We start from the raw sequence: 15,198 nt of genomic DNA, 5'->3' as shown, positions 1-15,198 counted from the left end.
TTTGCACTTTGTATTTATTGACCTTCCCAACACTTTTTAAGTAATTATTAATTTATCATTATAATAACAAACGGATACCTTTTCCTCAAACCATTGAGAACATATGTAATGGTGCAATGGTGTGAAATTGTTTAATTTTTATTTTATAAAATTTATGTAGACCGTGTTATGATGTATCATTTTCTTTTATTTTTTGTTCAATAGTACATATCTAATAAATGTATCAAATGGACCCTTCAAATTGTCCTACAATTTTTTATTTATTATATTACATCACTTCTTTTTGGCCTTTTCATATTGTGTGGGCTCGTTTTTCTTTAAATACCAGCTCCTTAAATAAGCAAGTAATTTTATTTTATATTTGGCATGTAGATGGTTGCATATTAAGAAAAGTAACTGGTGAAGTATATAATAGACTGTAGTGACTATAGTATGACTGACTTAAGCATGTTTGCTTGTTTTTTTTGTCCATTGAACAAAGCTACAATAAAAAGAGATACAAACAAGCACAACCAGGCCCAAATAGTATGGTTTGGTGATGGAGAGACTACGGTCTTATAATGAACCTACGCGAAATGGGCCAAACGTGTAAAAATTTAAAGCCCAAATTTACAGAGATGAATAAATTCCAAAGGAGGTTAACAAATCATGCCGTGGAAGATCTTGATGTACAAAGTGGAACCTTGTATTTTTTATTTTTTTTTAAGGGTGAGAACTACCCCATCCTTTCCATTTTATTTTAAATTTTAATATTTATTATCTATTTTAATTTGATTATCATTTTACTATAATAATATAATGTTAAATATGTTTTTTCTATTATATCCTTGAATCTTTTAAATTTTTACGGATAATGAAAAAACACGTTAATAATAGTTAAGGATATGATAAAAAAAAAAAACATATTTAATAAATTGAAACGACAATAGAATGAAACAAATGAAATAGTTTTAAGACAGTTGCAATTATAAATTATAATTCATGGAACATATATTGAGGACTCATAAGGGCATTATTATCAAATTATGAAGCCGCGATATACTATATAATTTACAAATCAAAATGCTTTCTTTCACCATAGAAGTTGAAACTGAAAAATCCATATAAAAAAGAATGTGTGTATGAATGAGTTAAACTAGAATTTGATCCATTCAGTTCCATCAATAAAGGCAAGGGAAAGAAAAGGTTTGGCTTCTTCGTCAGTGAGTTCTCTCGACCATGATACTCTCCCTGCAAAGCTTGCTCCAGGTCCTGTGCATTTGTACTGTCCATAGAATACTGTCCTGTGGTGGACCCAATACAATACAAAAAACAAATATTAACATGACCACAAATTTAACTATAAAGTATAAATCCACCCACATGCGCATGCCAATATGTTTATAGCTGTATTCCAATTACCAAATAACCAAATACAATATATTATATTATATGTGTCAAGCTATGAGATTAGGTGGCTATACCTTATCTATAGTGGCAAATGCAGACATCAAGTTTAGTGGTTAGAATCTCTCCCGTTTGGTATTTAGTATTATCACTTTCCCTCAAAAGTTCTAAGAATTTCTTATTCTTTAGAAAGTTCCTACTTTGTTTTCTTCATAGTAAATTACATTAACATAAAGACTATCATAAGAGTAGAGTCGTTCATTTTTTTTTTTTATGGAGACTGGTTGGTTATTATTTTGTCATATAAGCATAAAGCTGAGGTGAATGGGGGCAAAGGGTGTTTGTGATTTAAGTGGGAAGTGTAGATAAAAAGCAAGATGACAAAGAAACCATCACACCCATACAATGGACAGTAAGTGGCACCGCCCCATTTTCCTTTGCATTGGTGTGTAGAAGTAGATAAGAGTTGTATTTAATTTTAGCATGTTTAGATACATGTTAGAAAAAAAAAATTGAGAATTTTTTAATTAAAAATAAATATTTTTAAGTAAAAAAATTCTCAAAATTTCCTCTAAACTTATATTTAAATAAATTTTTTAAACTATACTATATCAAAATAGATAAGATTATATAATAGTATTTGTTGTTATATCTTATTGTGTGTATAGATTATAAAAGATATTTATATATATAATCTTACAATGATAAAATATTATCTACTTTATATATACATTTTTATGATTTTATTTTGGGTTATTATTCAAAATATTTACACGAATTAGTACATAGGAGTTTTTTAATTTACTCTATGGGGGGGGGGGGGGGGGTTGTCAAACATCATTTCTGGTAGTTTTTTTTTTTTTTTTTTAGAGTAACGCATTGCCCTTTCCATTATTGAGATGACACTAAGTGCATCATCGTGTTGAAAGGTAAAATACTCTTAACAAGGTGCCAAGAGTTCATGGCAGATAAATTCATGAATTATGGGTAAAAGCTTAACCAAAGACATATTGGAATAGGGGTGAAGTATTAAATAATTGAAATTGAACTTGTCTATGTGGTAGAGAGGGAAATGAAGATACATACATTTCACGGTTAGGATCACCCCAGTTATACCAGCCTTTGGGAATGATGATGTTGTCCATATATGTGTAAGCAAAGACCACGCGAGAAAAGGGTCCCCAAGCCCTTCCAAGGTATAGTGCCCCTGATCCCGTGACCTTACAGTTCACAAATGAGAACCCTGTATCCTCCAACATACTACTCCTTCCTTGTGCTGTTACGGCCCCTGTATTCTCTGCTATGGCATGCACGTGACATCCCTATACATTACAATAGCGTCACAAACCTCTTTACCAAATCATTATTTTACCATGCTAATTACAAACCAACTTAATGTTACAAGAATAGAAGAAAGTGTTTGCACATTTTATGAACATGACAATTTGTAAATGAGTAAACAGATCACTTAATGCTGTTACATAATGAATGTAATACAAAGTTGGTTAGGTTATGCTGATGTGGCTTGACTTGAAACTGATATTTCAAGGTCTTAGTTTTTCTTTTTATCATTGCAAAGATTACAAAAATGACAACAATGTTTGAACCTAAGATCTGGTGTACATTATCTCAATTCTTACTTCAAAGTCAATTCGAGTGGTTCATCAAGGTTTTAGTTTAAAACAATGATTTCATGATTAGAGGTCTTAATTATTATGAACAAAGAGTCTAATTCTAACCTCAAACAGCGAGAGAGAGTTGCCAAATATGAAATCAACAGAGCCTTCAATGTAACAATCCTTATAGTAGTGTCTGCCCACATGATCATAAAGTGTGTCTTGAGCTCCTAAGAATTTGCATCCAACAAATGCTGCTGTATCTGCTGAAATCCTTAATGCCACTGCTTGCTTTCCAACTGCTCCTGGTGCAGGAACAGGAGTTGTGTTCTGCATTCACAATATGTATTATGCACTATGCTTGTAAAACAAACACACACATGAAGTTAAATTGAGATAGAAATAGTGGGAGGGATTTGTTTTCTTACTTGGAATGTGATGTTCTTGGCAATGAAATAAGGTGAATTAACAGCAAAAGTTGCTGAACCATAGGTTCCTAGTGGCCTTCCATTTGGGCCAGGTGTTTGAGCAGTGTCACCCCATTTAATAATGGTTTTAGCTGCACCAGCTCCTTCTATTGTTATGTAGGATTTCAAAGGAGGAATGTTAACTTTCTCCCTGGACATGTACACAAATGGAATGGGAATATCAGATGCATTCAAATGCAATTTACAATTCACTACAAGGATAAACATACTAGAAAAATTGAATAATGTAACATGAAGATGGGGGTAAGAGGACAGAACCAAAAGGCTATTACTTGCAAAATTTACTTCAGACAAAGACCAATTCTCTGAGAATTTGAATGGTAGAATCAGAAGGAAAAGGACATTAGAAGAAACAAAAGTTGCCAACATTATCGTTTTTCAACACAACTGACAATTTTGAATGCAGACAAACAGCAAAATCCACGTCTTACTTGAACAAACCATAAACTTGGCAGAACTCAAGTTAAGTACAAGAAAAAAAGGACTAGTACTCACGTGTAGACCCCTGCATGGACTTTTATGACCACTCTCACGAGATTGATGAATGGAAGAGAATCAATGGCTTCTTGAATTGAGGTGAAATCTCCAATACTAGGATTCTTATCAACGTGCAAAGTGTAAGAAGCCACAAGCTTATTCTTAGCTGCCTTAAAAACTGAGTGTTTGAGGGTACCAACAAAATTCACCCATTTCATGAATTGCTGTTCAGAATACTGCACTCTAGTCATGTTGGTTGATAAACCATTCCCTGAAGAACGTCTTGGTCTAAGTCCCTTGGTATGACAATGCACAATACTAGGATTTTGAAGAAGAACAAGAACTGCTAACATGCTGAACATGTAATGCAAGTTTGACATTGTAAGAGATACAACAAAGAGACAGAAAGGGAAAAAAAAAGTGTGAAATAAGATAATGCTTGTCGATATGACAAAGAGATAGAGAAAAGGAAATGATGTTAGTAAAAGTAATATAACACTAATGGGGATTGGTATTTGGAATTTGAAGTGCATTAGAAATTGGCTTGTGCTATGACTTATATACTAGTTATGGACTTATGGTGATTAGTTTACGTGTAAAGTGGAGCTAAATAAGTTTAAGCAATACTAAATTCAGTTTTTTATTAAGCAAAATCTTGGATTGGAGTCATATAGTTAAAAAGGAAAACATCATTAAAGTGGTTGGTTATATATATATTTTTTTTATAGAGAATAATTATTAATAAAATCGATAAATACTTGTATCAATATCATGATTAAAAAAAAAAAAAAAAGTTGTGCTGAATCAGAGACACAATGATGGAGAAGGAGAGGTCACGGGGGTGCTTCTACTGAGAGAGAGAGGAACAATCTCAACCACAGGACAGGTTGCACTTTTTGCGTAGAAAAACATTGTCACATAGAAATATTTGGTCATAACTCATTGGTCATCTTCCATTTGTTGGTGTTGTTTGTTTGTTGTTGCCCGTGAGGCTCTTTCTGTTTGTGCACGATCGTGGAATTATTCTTATTGAGATAATATAATGTTTTGAGTTGTACTTAAGTGCATTATGCAACATTTCATGTGAAGAATATAGAATTTGAGGCCAAGGATGGTGCTTATGCATGGTGAATATAGATAATACCTACTCTAGAATCATGGCCGTCCAATATTTGGACCTTCATTAATGTAATAAGATTCTTCTTGTTGTTTAGCTGGTTACTGTTATTTGACCACTTGGTAATGGTTCTGATTTATCAATTCTAAATTCCATGTAGTTGGTGAATCAGAGGAACTCTGTGGGCACCCAAAATGGACTAGGCACTTTGGCCAAAGTCATAACTAGTGATATGAAAGAACCTGCACTGAGACAAAACTACAATTTCCTTCGATCTTCCCCTTGTTCCCCTTTGTTCTTTTGTTATGTGGATTGTGGAGATAATTATTTTCTTTTGGTACATTCTGTGCACTTTTATAAGTTCATCATTCAGTGCTTCCTTTTTTTCTCTTTAAATATATCTTCCCAACGATAATTTATTGTGCTTATAATTTATTTTATGCTAATATTCATAAACACAACAACAAGGTTTCAACTTACGTCCCTGCATATATTAATTTCAATTCTCTATCGGTAGCTAGATTGACCTTTAAGAGACATTTAGTACAACAAAAGAATTTATTCTCTGATGTTGGAAATATAAGTTTTTCGAATTTAGTTTGAAAATATTTTTAAGAAATATTGTTTCTCGATAATATTTTTTTTATATATTTTATATAATTATTCTCATGAAAAGATGTGAAACTAATTTTTTAAAATAAAAATAAAAATAGTTTTAATATAATAAAAATATATTATCTTTACTATTCATAATCTATGGTATACATAAATTTAATTTATGTTATGTTAATATTAATAATACATAATAATTTAATTTTCTTAAAAATTTTATGATTATTATTATTATTATTATTATTATTATTATTATTATTATCATATAATAATTATTTGATTGTTGAAGGATAGTTTCGTGTCAAATCATGATTGTCTCTTGGTTAATGTTATATGACAAAGCATGTCATCTATTAATTGAACGTAAATTTAATTGATTTTTTTATAAAAAAATAATTTAAAATTATTTTTTAGAAATAATTATTTAATTTTATTAATTTCATGAAATAATTTTTAAGATATAAGTAATAGTTTGATAATTTGATACTTTTAATTTATGAGTTATTATGTGAAGTCTGTCTGGCTTTGTGTGTTTTTTTTAAAGTATTTTTTTAATGTAAAAGATTATTTTATTATAATATAATAATTATTATTTAATATTAAAACAAGAACTTTTTCTTTCTAACATTAGAAATTATTGGAACTAAAAAAAAATATAAAAATATAATAGTATTCTTTTTATTTTTTACTAAAGTATTTTTATAAATGACTTATATGAGAACATATAAAATATATACTATTATGAATTTACACAAAATATCTATATGATATTTTTTTATCAATCTTATAATTTATCTCTATGTTAATATATTGATAGTACATCGGATATTAATATATTCTAATATTCTGAAGGAAAAGAAAAAGAAGAAAAAAAAGAAAATATTTGATCAATATTAATATAAATTATATGATTAATGCATATCCTAAGAATCACAAATATAAATTATATAATAAATCTATGTCTCAAACAATACTAATATAAACTATATAATCAATACATTTTCATATTAAATACATAATTAATGAATTTAAATATGTTTTTAATTTTTATAAAATGAATGATTTTTAATTTTGATTCCTAAAAAAAACTTTGTTTTTCAACCTTTAAAAATTAAAGTAATTATTTTTAGACTTTGTAAAATAAGTATATTTTAATTTTAATTCCTATAAAATAATTTTTATAATTTAAAATTATTAGTTTTGCTCTATAACAACTCATACTTGAGATGGTCACTTAGTTCTCAATTAAAAGTTAAGTGAGTATTATATAATAATAGTAGGGGTAAAAAATAATAAACTAAAAAAACTTATCAAGACAAAAATAAAACTCACTAGTTTTTTTAAGAATCAAAGCAATAATTAAGCCTAATTAATATTTATTATTAGTATTTATTTTTAGTCCAATTGTGATTGAATCCATCGTTATCTAATTTTAGTATAATTGATTAAAAAGAATATGTTTAATCCAATCCAATAACCCAATTCAATCTAGTAAAATATAATTAAATCGGATTGAATTTATGACTCGATTTCGATCTATTTACACCTTCCATAAAATACATGGAACATAGAAATAATTAAGACTAGTAAAATTATGATTGATTCCGTCTCAATCCATCCATCAAATGATTGAAAAAAATATCCTCAATTTCACTCCAATAGTATTCTTTTTTTAAATTTGACAAATGAAAATACAGCGTTTGCATAAAAAAAGTTAATGGTATTGATTGACGTGACCCAATAGCTATCTTTTTCATTTTGTTTTATTTGGTCTAACTATTCTTCTTCTAGGCTACAATGGAACCCCACCCTTTCTATACAAAAAAAGGAGGTTTGGGCTTATACCAATTTGAAGTTATGTTGTTGGGCTTATACACACACCACAGACCACATTACACTTTCTGATTATTTCATGGCACTTGTGATTCACCAATTTTAGTCATACAAAATTGCCTATGAGGCCAAGCATATTCGGGACATCAATATTGTACAACAAGAATGAAAAAGAAAAGAGTCAGAATATTGAATTTTGGGCACTGAAAAGAAAACAAATTGAAAGAGTTGGATGAGAATTTAAATATTGCAAGTTGCATAGTCATACTCACAATGACATTTGATGGCAAAACATATACATAGGACAAAGACATCCTACTTAATTAGTTTGAAGAATCAGAGTGGGTCTTCCATTTGATTTGTTTCCATTCGAGATTATTTTAAATTCCATACATGTCATTTTTATCTTTTGGGGGAAAGCAGACACACTTTTTTCTATTTTCTAATATTGTTTCAATCTATTAAGAAATTTCTCTCTCTTTCTCCTTGAAAAATTTTGGAATCACTTGTGGGCGCCTTCTCCACAAGAAATATTGCACTTCCTGATATCACAAATTAAAGGTCCATCACATATGCATCCCATTCAGGAGAATAGCCAAAGAACGTCTAAACTAACACAAACGATCCACAGTAATAGTAAAGTAACAAATAATAAGAACATCTCTCATGTTGGAATCTTGTTTAACTCACTTTTAAAGCACGCCAACTTCTTCATCTGATACAACAAAACTTAGATAGAGTTTTAGATTTAAATTAAAAATTTATCTTTATAATACGCGTTGGTAACCAATTACAACATCACAACCCCTCTCTCTCACAAGAGAAGCTAAGTGTTGAAGATTAAGAGCCTCAAAGAGGAGAAGAAAAAAATTAAAAGGCATGAAATTCCAGAGACTAAGTATGAAAACAAGCAGCACTGCTACTACAGCCTTGATACTCATAGGTCATAGCCAGCTCTTACTTGTTTCTTCTGATGACACCAACCCGAAAATCCACGTACCACTCTCTCTTCATATCCAATTCCCTCTCAGACAACGCCTCCATATCCCACCACCTTAGAACTCTCACACGCAGACCCCACGTGGCAGGTTCTCAAGCCAACGCCGAAGCCGCATCATACGTTGTCTCAGTCTTCACCTCCTCCAACATACCATCCCACGTAGCATCGTACGAGGTTGCTCTCACATACCCTTTCTCACGTTCCTTGGTTCTAACCAACCCGCCACCACAACCTCCCACAACCTTCACTCTCCACCAAGAAACCTACGAGGGTGATCCTTATGCTGACGTTGCAGACGAGGTTGTCCCCACGTTCCACGCGTATGCCAACTCAGCCACTGTGGCTGCTCCTGTGTGTTATGTCAACTATGGAAGAGTGGAGGACTATTTCACACTGAAGGAAAATGGGGTCAATGTTTCAGGTGATGTCTTTTTTTTTTTTTTTTTTTATGTTTGTATTTTGTATTTCATATATTGATAGTTTCAGGAGGAGCTTCTTCTTGTTATATTTTTATTCATGAGCTACCTTTGTATAGATGGAGCAAAACCGTAATACAAAAATTTAAATATTAATTACTAACATTATCATATTAAATTCAAGTTAATAATGAGTCTTTTTGGATGCAGTTTAGAAGTATTTTTAAGAGTTTCGCTACTAAAGAATTGTTTTTCAATTGTGAAACTCTAAAAAAATTCTGTATTTAAATATGCTCAATATACCAACTTGAGTTGTGTTAGTGGCAAGGGACTATTGTTGTTTAACCAAGTAACTGAGGTTCGAATCCTAACTCTTACTTATGCAAAAAAACTCAAGCCGAGAGAAATGTCCTCCAATTCGGTGTTTATCAAACTCTTCAAAAAAAATTAATTCCCATGTTCTTAAGGTCATACACCTTAACACCCTCAATATCCTAAACCTACTATGATGATAAGAAGAACTTACTCTAACCAATATCCTAAAAATTTGAAACATAACAAACTTCCCAGAAACTAAATTATTTTTTTTCGAACTAAAGATATTTAAGTATATTCTCAACATCAGGCACCATTGTGTTGGCAAGGCATGGCAAGATATATAGAGGGGACATTGTGAAGAATGCATATGATGCAGGTGCTGTTGGGGTGGTGATATATTCAGATAGGAAGGACTATGGTGGTGGTGGGGAGGGAGGGTGGTTTCCTGAAGAGAAGTGGCTGCCACCAAGTGGGGTCCAGGTGGGTTCAGTGTATCGAGGGTTAGGGGACCCCACAACTCCTGGTTGGGCAAGTGGTGATGAGTGTGAGAGGTTGAACAAGGATGAGGTGGAGAAGGGAGGTGAAGTTCCTCTCATACCTTCATTGCCTGTGTCAGCTGCTGATGGGGAGAAGATAATGAGGTCAGTTGGTGGACCAGTTGCTGAGGATGATTGGCAGGGAAGCAAGGATGCTCCTGTTTACAGGCTTGGACCAGGACCAGGAATTCTCAATCTTAGTTACATGGTATCTATCTACCTTTGTCTTTACTATTTTACCGCATGTTTAAGTTAATTTGTCAGTTGTAAGTTATGAGTAAAGTCTTGTTTGGATAAATTTCTCAGTAAGTAGTTATAGGAAAATAAAATAAGAAGAGAAACTGAATGAAGTTTCTTCCATAAATTAAAATTAGTTTATATGTAAGTTAAAATCATTTTTTGGAGAAGTTAGTTGAGAAAGTTTCTGCAAATTAGCATATGTATAAGTTAATTAATTCATCAGAGAAACTTATTTCATTTGTTTCCTATTGAGAAATTTATGACTTATCCCGTGAACTTTGTCATTCTTTTCTTTCTAAAATTTTATTTTGTTATCGATTATGGGCTTGTGAAAATGTCATATGCAAAAGACCCTTATTGGTCACTCAAACAAGAAGAAGCCTTTAGTGGATTGGTTAAGTAATGAGTTGATTTTTGTATACTGGTTTTCAGGGGCAGGATGTAATAGCCACAATTCAAAATGTTATTGGGGTGATTGAAGGGGCAGAAGAGCCGGACCGGTATGCAAGACTTCCTCCTTTTATGGACAAGGAATGAGATGTGATGCAGCCATGATTGAGAACTTTGAATATTCACAATCTTGTTTGCTTGAAATTTTTGGTTTAGTCATTATTGCAATTGCTTGTAGATTTGTCATTCTAGGGAACCATAGGGATGCGTGGACATTTGGAGCTGTTGATCCCAATAGTGGCACTGCAGCACTACTTGAGGTAACAATGGTTTTGTTTGTGGTTATTGTATTGTCTGTTTATGTCAAACCATTGAGAAAAAATGGAGCTAATGGCACAAGTGACATGGCTCCTGAAATTAGATCGCCCAAAGGCTAGGGAAGCTTCAGAAAAGAGGGTGGAGACCTAGAAGAACAATTCTATTATGCAATTGGGAAGCTGAGGAATATGGCCTTGTAATTCTCTTTATCTCTTTTGCTTGGATAAATTTTTCCAGAAACACTCCTAAGAAAGAAAAATAGGAAGGAAAATGAAATAAGTTTCTTCATAAGCTAAAATTAGCTTTATGTATAAGTTAATTTGTAGAGGTTCTCTCTTATTAACTTCTCAAAAATCTTATTTTCAACTTATGCATAAACTAGTTTTAACTTATGGAGAAGTTATTTCAATTTTCCTCCCTATTTATCTCTTTGGAAAAACTTATCCAAACAGGCTCTGTCTCTTTTTCTTATGGAGAAGTTATTTCAATTTTCCTCGCATGAAAGTTTGATATAAATATGATCATTCCCTCCAGATTGGATCAACAGAGTGGGTAGAAGAAAACAGAGAAATTCTTTCTTCAAGGGCAGTTGCTTACTTGAATGCTGACTGTGCAGTAGGGGGACCAGGGTTCAATGTCCGTGCTACTCCACAGCTTGATGAATTGATCAAGAGAGCAACTCAGCAGGTATCACCAAAGTTGAACTAAAAGTAATAGAATAAGGCTTTTTTGTAAATAATCAGGGAAATAAGATACATGGTGGTGGCACCAACCACTTCTGTTAGTGTTGATTCTTTTGTAGGTCAAAGACCCTGATAACTCATCACAAAGCATTTATGAATCTTGGACTAGTTCTAGTAGTTCTCTGGTGAGCATGTTGCAGTCGTTTATATCTCAATGTTATGAATCTAACTAAATATCTCAGGGATATGGATTAGGAAATACCAAAATCAGCATTGCAGAGTGTATAAATTCAATTTACTTTGCTGTTAATTTCAACAATTAGCCAGTGATCAACGGGAATTAAACTTTAGAGAAGTTGTACTATCTGAATATCTCATTTTCTAGCTATTCTAATGAACTATTTCCCTATACTGAAAGTTTGGAAGGTTAGGAGGTGGAGGATCAGATTATGCATCTTTTTTGCAGCATGTGGGAATCCCGGCTGCTGACATAGCCTTTGGAGGAGGTAAACGACATAGTTTTGTTCATTAAGATGTGTTGATGTATAATTATTCTCACGTATGCAAATGCATGTCATTGTTCTGGTCAAACAAGTAACCAAATGAAAAAAAAAAGTCACAGTACTTTCAGTGAAATTCAAATTCCTTCTATTTCTGAACAACAATCTCAAACTAGGACAAGACAGACTTGGAGAAACGTTGTCATTTGGAAAATTTGTTGATTGATGAGAATTAAATTGACCTGGTAGGAAAAAAATATCTCTCGAGCTGGTCTCAAAAGTTAGCAAATAAGAATATATCTATTCCTAGATATTAGTAGAGTAAGTGCATGTTTGGTTTCACATCCATGATTCAACTTTAGACATGAATCACATCAAAATTGATGCAAAAGCAACTAATCGTTGCTTCTACTGATCCAAATCTAAGCAAAATTGATGTGAATTCAAACATGCTTTTAGGACATATTTGGATGTGCGTTTGGGATCCATATCTAAACTAGAATCACATCAATTTTGATAGAAAGCAACTAATAGTTGCTTCCTCAGATCCACATCTAATGGCATCATATGTCTTACCAAACACACACTAAGATCATTGACACCCCTTCCCCCCTCCTTTTTGTCAGATATTGCAGGATACCCGGTATACCACTCACTCTATGATGACTTCGTCTGGATGGAAAAATTCGGTGATCCTATGTTTCAAAGGCATGTTGCAGGTTGAGCACATAAGTTTCTTTCATAGGTTAAGTTTCTATAAGGTTGACTCTAGTGACATCAAAGTGAATTAAGGATCTACTTTTATATCTTCAATCTAAAAATAATCAAGAGTTTGGTACATAATTACATATAAATTAATTTTCTTACCATAGATATGTAAGATAAACAAGCAAATTTCAACATGGTAAATTTTCCACAATAAGAAGACACAAAACACAGAGTTAGAGGGGAAATTTTGTTACCATGCTTCTTTAAGTAAGCCTTATTTAAATCTCACTATTTACCGGTTTGAAGTATGAATCTTATTAACTATTTGGATACAAGCTTAAAAGTGTTTTCAAGAGTTTCTCCACTGGAAACTGGAAATAACTCTTTAATTTCGATAAAGAAGTTCTCAAAAACACTTTTAATTTAAATTTAACAAATTCTTAATTCACTCATCCCAATAATTGCTTATTTGTGGAAAAACAGCGGCTAGTGTTTGGGGTCAGCACTTTGGTTAGCAGATGAAGAAATCTTACCTTTTGATTATCTTTCCTATGCTAAGGAGCTCCAGGTGTGCCTACATTAGATGGTGATTTAATGTAATTTTATGCAATGACTATGCTTAATAAATTTGAGAGCATGAAATATACTTTACAACACCAAATATTTAAATCACAGCTTAGCGTGAAGAACCTGGAGGATGAGATTTCAAATAAAGACATAAATTTGTCACCTATATTCAAGTCTATCAAAGAGCTTGAGAAAGCAGCGATCAAAATAAATAACCAGAGAAGGGTATGTGTCGAGTATTTTTTAAATATCCAAAAGCATATATGTTGGTTCTTGTGCAAAACAATGAAATGTGATTGTTCAGGAAATAGAAGCAAGTAAAAGTTGGATAACACGTAAGAAGGACCACTTGAAAGTGAGAGAGTTGAATGATAGATTGATGATGGCTGAGCGTGCGTTCACCGACAGAGATGGCCTCTTTGGAATGTCTTGGCATAAGCATTTGGTAAGTTAAATTGAGAGATAATATGTTTTACCCCAGCAGTGCATAATAATTCCACACATTCATTCACAAATCATCACTATGTATGATAAAATAAGTTTACTGACTTTTATAATAATTAATATATCAATACCTGTTTTTGGTTGATTAATAATGTTAAAGTTTTTAAACAGGTAGTGCATAATATTAAACTTAATACTTATTTTGATAATAAACCAAGGTAATATAAGCCACAACAAAGAGAGATGAAATTGAGGGAATAGAAATAATGGAGAAAATTTGGAAATATCTCCCCCTTCTCACCTCATCTCACTTTTAGTGTTGATCTAATTAACTAGTAGAATTTTTTTTTTTTGTTTAAAGTTATTCAAACATTAAATTATTAAGTCTTCCCTTTTAATTCCATTTGTTAGATCTATGGACCATCAAAACATAATGACTATGGCTCTCAATCGTTCCCTGGAATCGATGATGCTGTTAAAATGGCCGAAAATCTTCATTCTGCAGAATCATGGCATCGTGTACAACACGAAGTTTGGAGAGTCTCAAGAGTCATCAAACATGCATCACTAGTTCTTGTTGGTCAACCAACATGAATATGAATTTAGTTGTACATTATCTATTCATCGTAAATTACATCCCCACGAGAATAAATATGTATATATGTGTGATGATTCATAAATCTGTCGCAACTCAAAAGAAGTGATTTAGGATTTCCCCGCCTCTCATCTGTCAAATGCAGTTTACAATTTGAATGATATGTTGCAAAAGTACAAGATAATTTTTCAAGCACAGTACGAAGGCTGTCATAGTTATGTAATATGCACATTAAAATTCATGTAAAAGTAATTAATTGTTATTTCTACTTATCCACATCTAACCAAAATTGATGTGACCCCACACATATTTACCTTTCTTAATACTTATCAACCTTGTCATCAAACATTCCTAGCATCACTTTTACATTGAACCTGAACGTCTCTTGTTCATTATTGGCGGAAACTGAACATTGATCTCGCACCCAAAAAGTGACCAGCACGGAATCCCCATCCGTGATCCGAAAATAATTCATTTTTTATTCCTAGTTCTCAACGTATACGTTTGAAGGCTAATTGATTTAAGTACAAACATATGTTGATTTTTTGTTGTAACTATAAAAATCTGATGACATAAAAACACACCAAAACTAGGCCGTACGTAAGGGGGGAAAAAAAAACAGAAGGGGAGACAAAGAACGAAGGGCAACATTCTTTGCTCCGTTTGTTTATACTTTCTTTTGAAAAATATTTTTTTTAAAATAGACAATTACTTTAAGAAGAAAAAAAAACACTTTCATAATCATTTTTTTAGCTTTAATAAACCGGCCCCATGTCTCAAAACTTTAAACCACTTTTGCTTGTCACTTGGCTTGGGAGGCTTGCATACTCAAACCAGATTTTGGTAGGTGTGCGAAGAGAAATAAAATTGAACCCATCTAAAACCTAATCAGTTTATTTTGAGAAAAAATTAAAACAAATCATTTTGTAAAATCAGATTGCTTAACAAATCCAC

General features: G+C 32.2%; 2 protein-coding genes across 3 annotated transcripts; one reads left to right on the top strand and one right to left on the bottom strand.

Annotated features, from left to right (window-relative positions):
- Positions 1-919: 919 nt before the first annotated feature.
- LOC109804454 (putative pectinesterase 53) lies at positions 920-4,626 on the bottom strand. Of its 2 annotated transcripts, none has more exons than XM_083072208.1 (5): positions 3,986-4,626; positions 3,431-3,620; positions 3,126-3,332; positions 2,473-2,708; positions 920-1,278 (listed from the first exon to the last, which is right to left on the bottom strand). In XM_083072208.1, the coding sequence occupies exons 1-5, from the start codon at positions 4,498-4,500 to the stop codon at positions 1,200-1,202; spliced, it is 1,227 nt and encodes a 408-aa protein (XP_082928334.1). In that variant the 5' UTR covers positions 4,501-4,626; the 3' UTR covers positions 920-1,199. The 2 variants fall into 2 exon arrangements, with proteins under 2 accessions (XP_082928334.1, XP_020221869.2); XM_020366280.3 differs by having other exon boundaries at positions 929-1,283; positions 3,986-4,588.
- A 3,390-nt stretch (positions 4,627-8,016) lies between these two features.
- LOC109804515 (putative glutamate carboxypeptidase LAMP1) lies at positions 8,017-14,516 on the top strand. Its single transcript, XM_029272474.2, is given in 14 exon segments — positions 8,017-8,950; positions 9,571-10,007; positions 10,472-10,539; positions 10,668-10,749; positions 10,851-10,943; positions 11,282-11,434; positions 11,550-11,615; positions 11,849-11,936; positions 12,557-12,649; positions 13,122-13,136; positions 13,139-13,206; positions 13,314-13,430; positions 13,510-13,650; positions 14,061-14,516. Coding segments are annotated over 14 exon segments (2,052 nt in total). The 5' UTR covers positions 8,017-8,502; the 3' UTR covers positions 14,244-14,516.
- The last annotated feature ends 682 nt before the right edge of the window (positions 14,517-15,198 follow it).

This window comes from Cajanus cajan, chromosome 1 (genome assembly GCF_000230855.2).
Source record: "Cajanus cajan strain Asha chromosome 1, NIPB_CcT2T_4, whole genome shotgun sequence".
NCBI lineage: Eukaryota > Viridiplantae > Streptophyta > Magnoliopsida > Fabales > Fabaceae > Cajanus > Cajanus cajan.
This window is presented reverse-complemented; position numbering and strand designations above follow the sequence as displayed.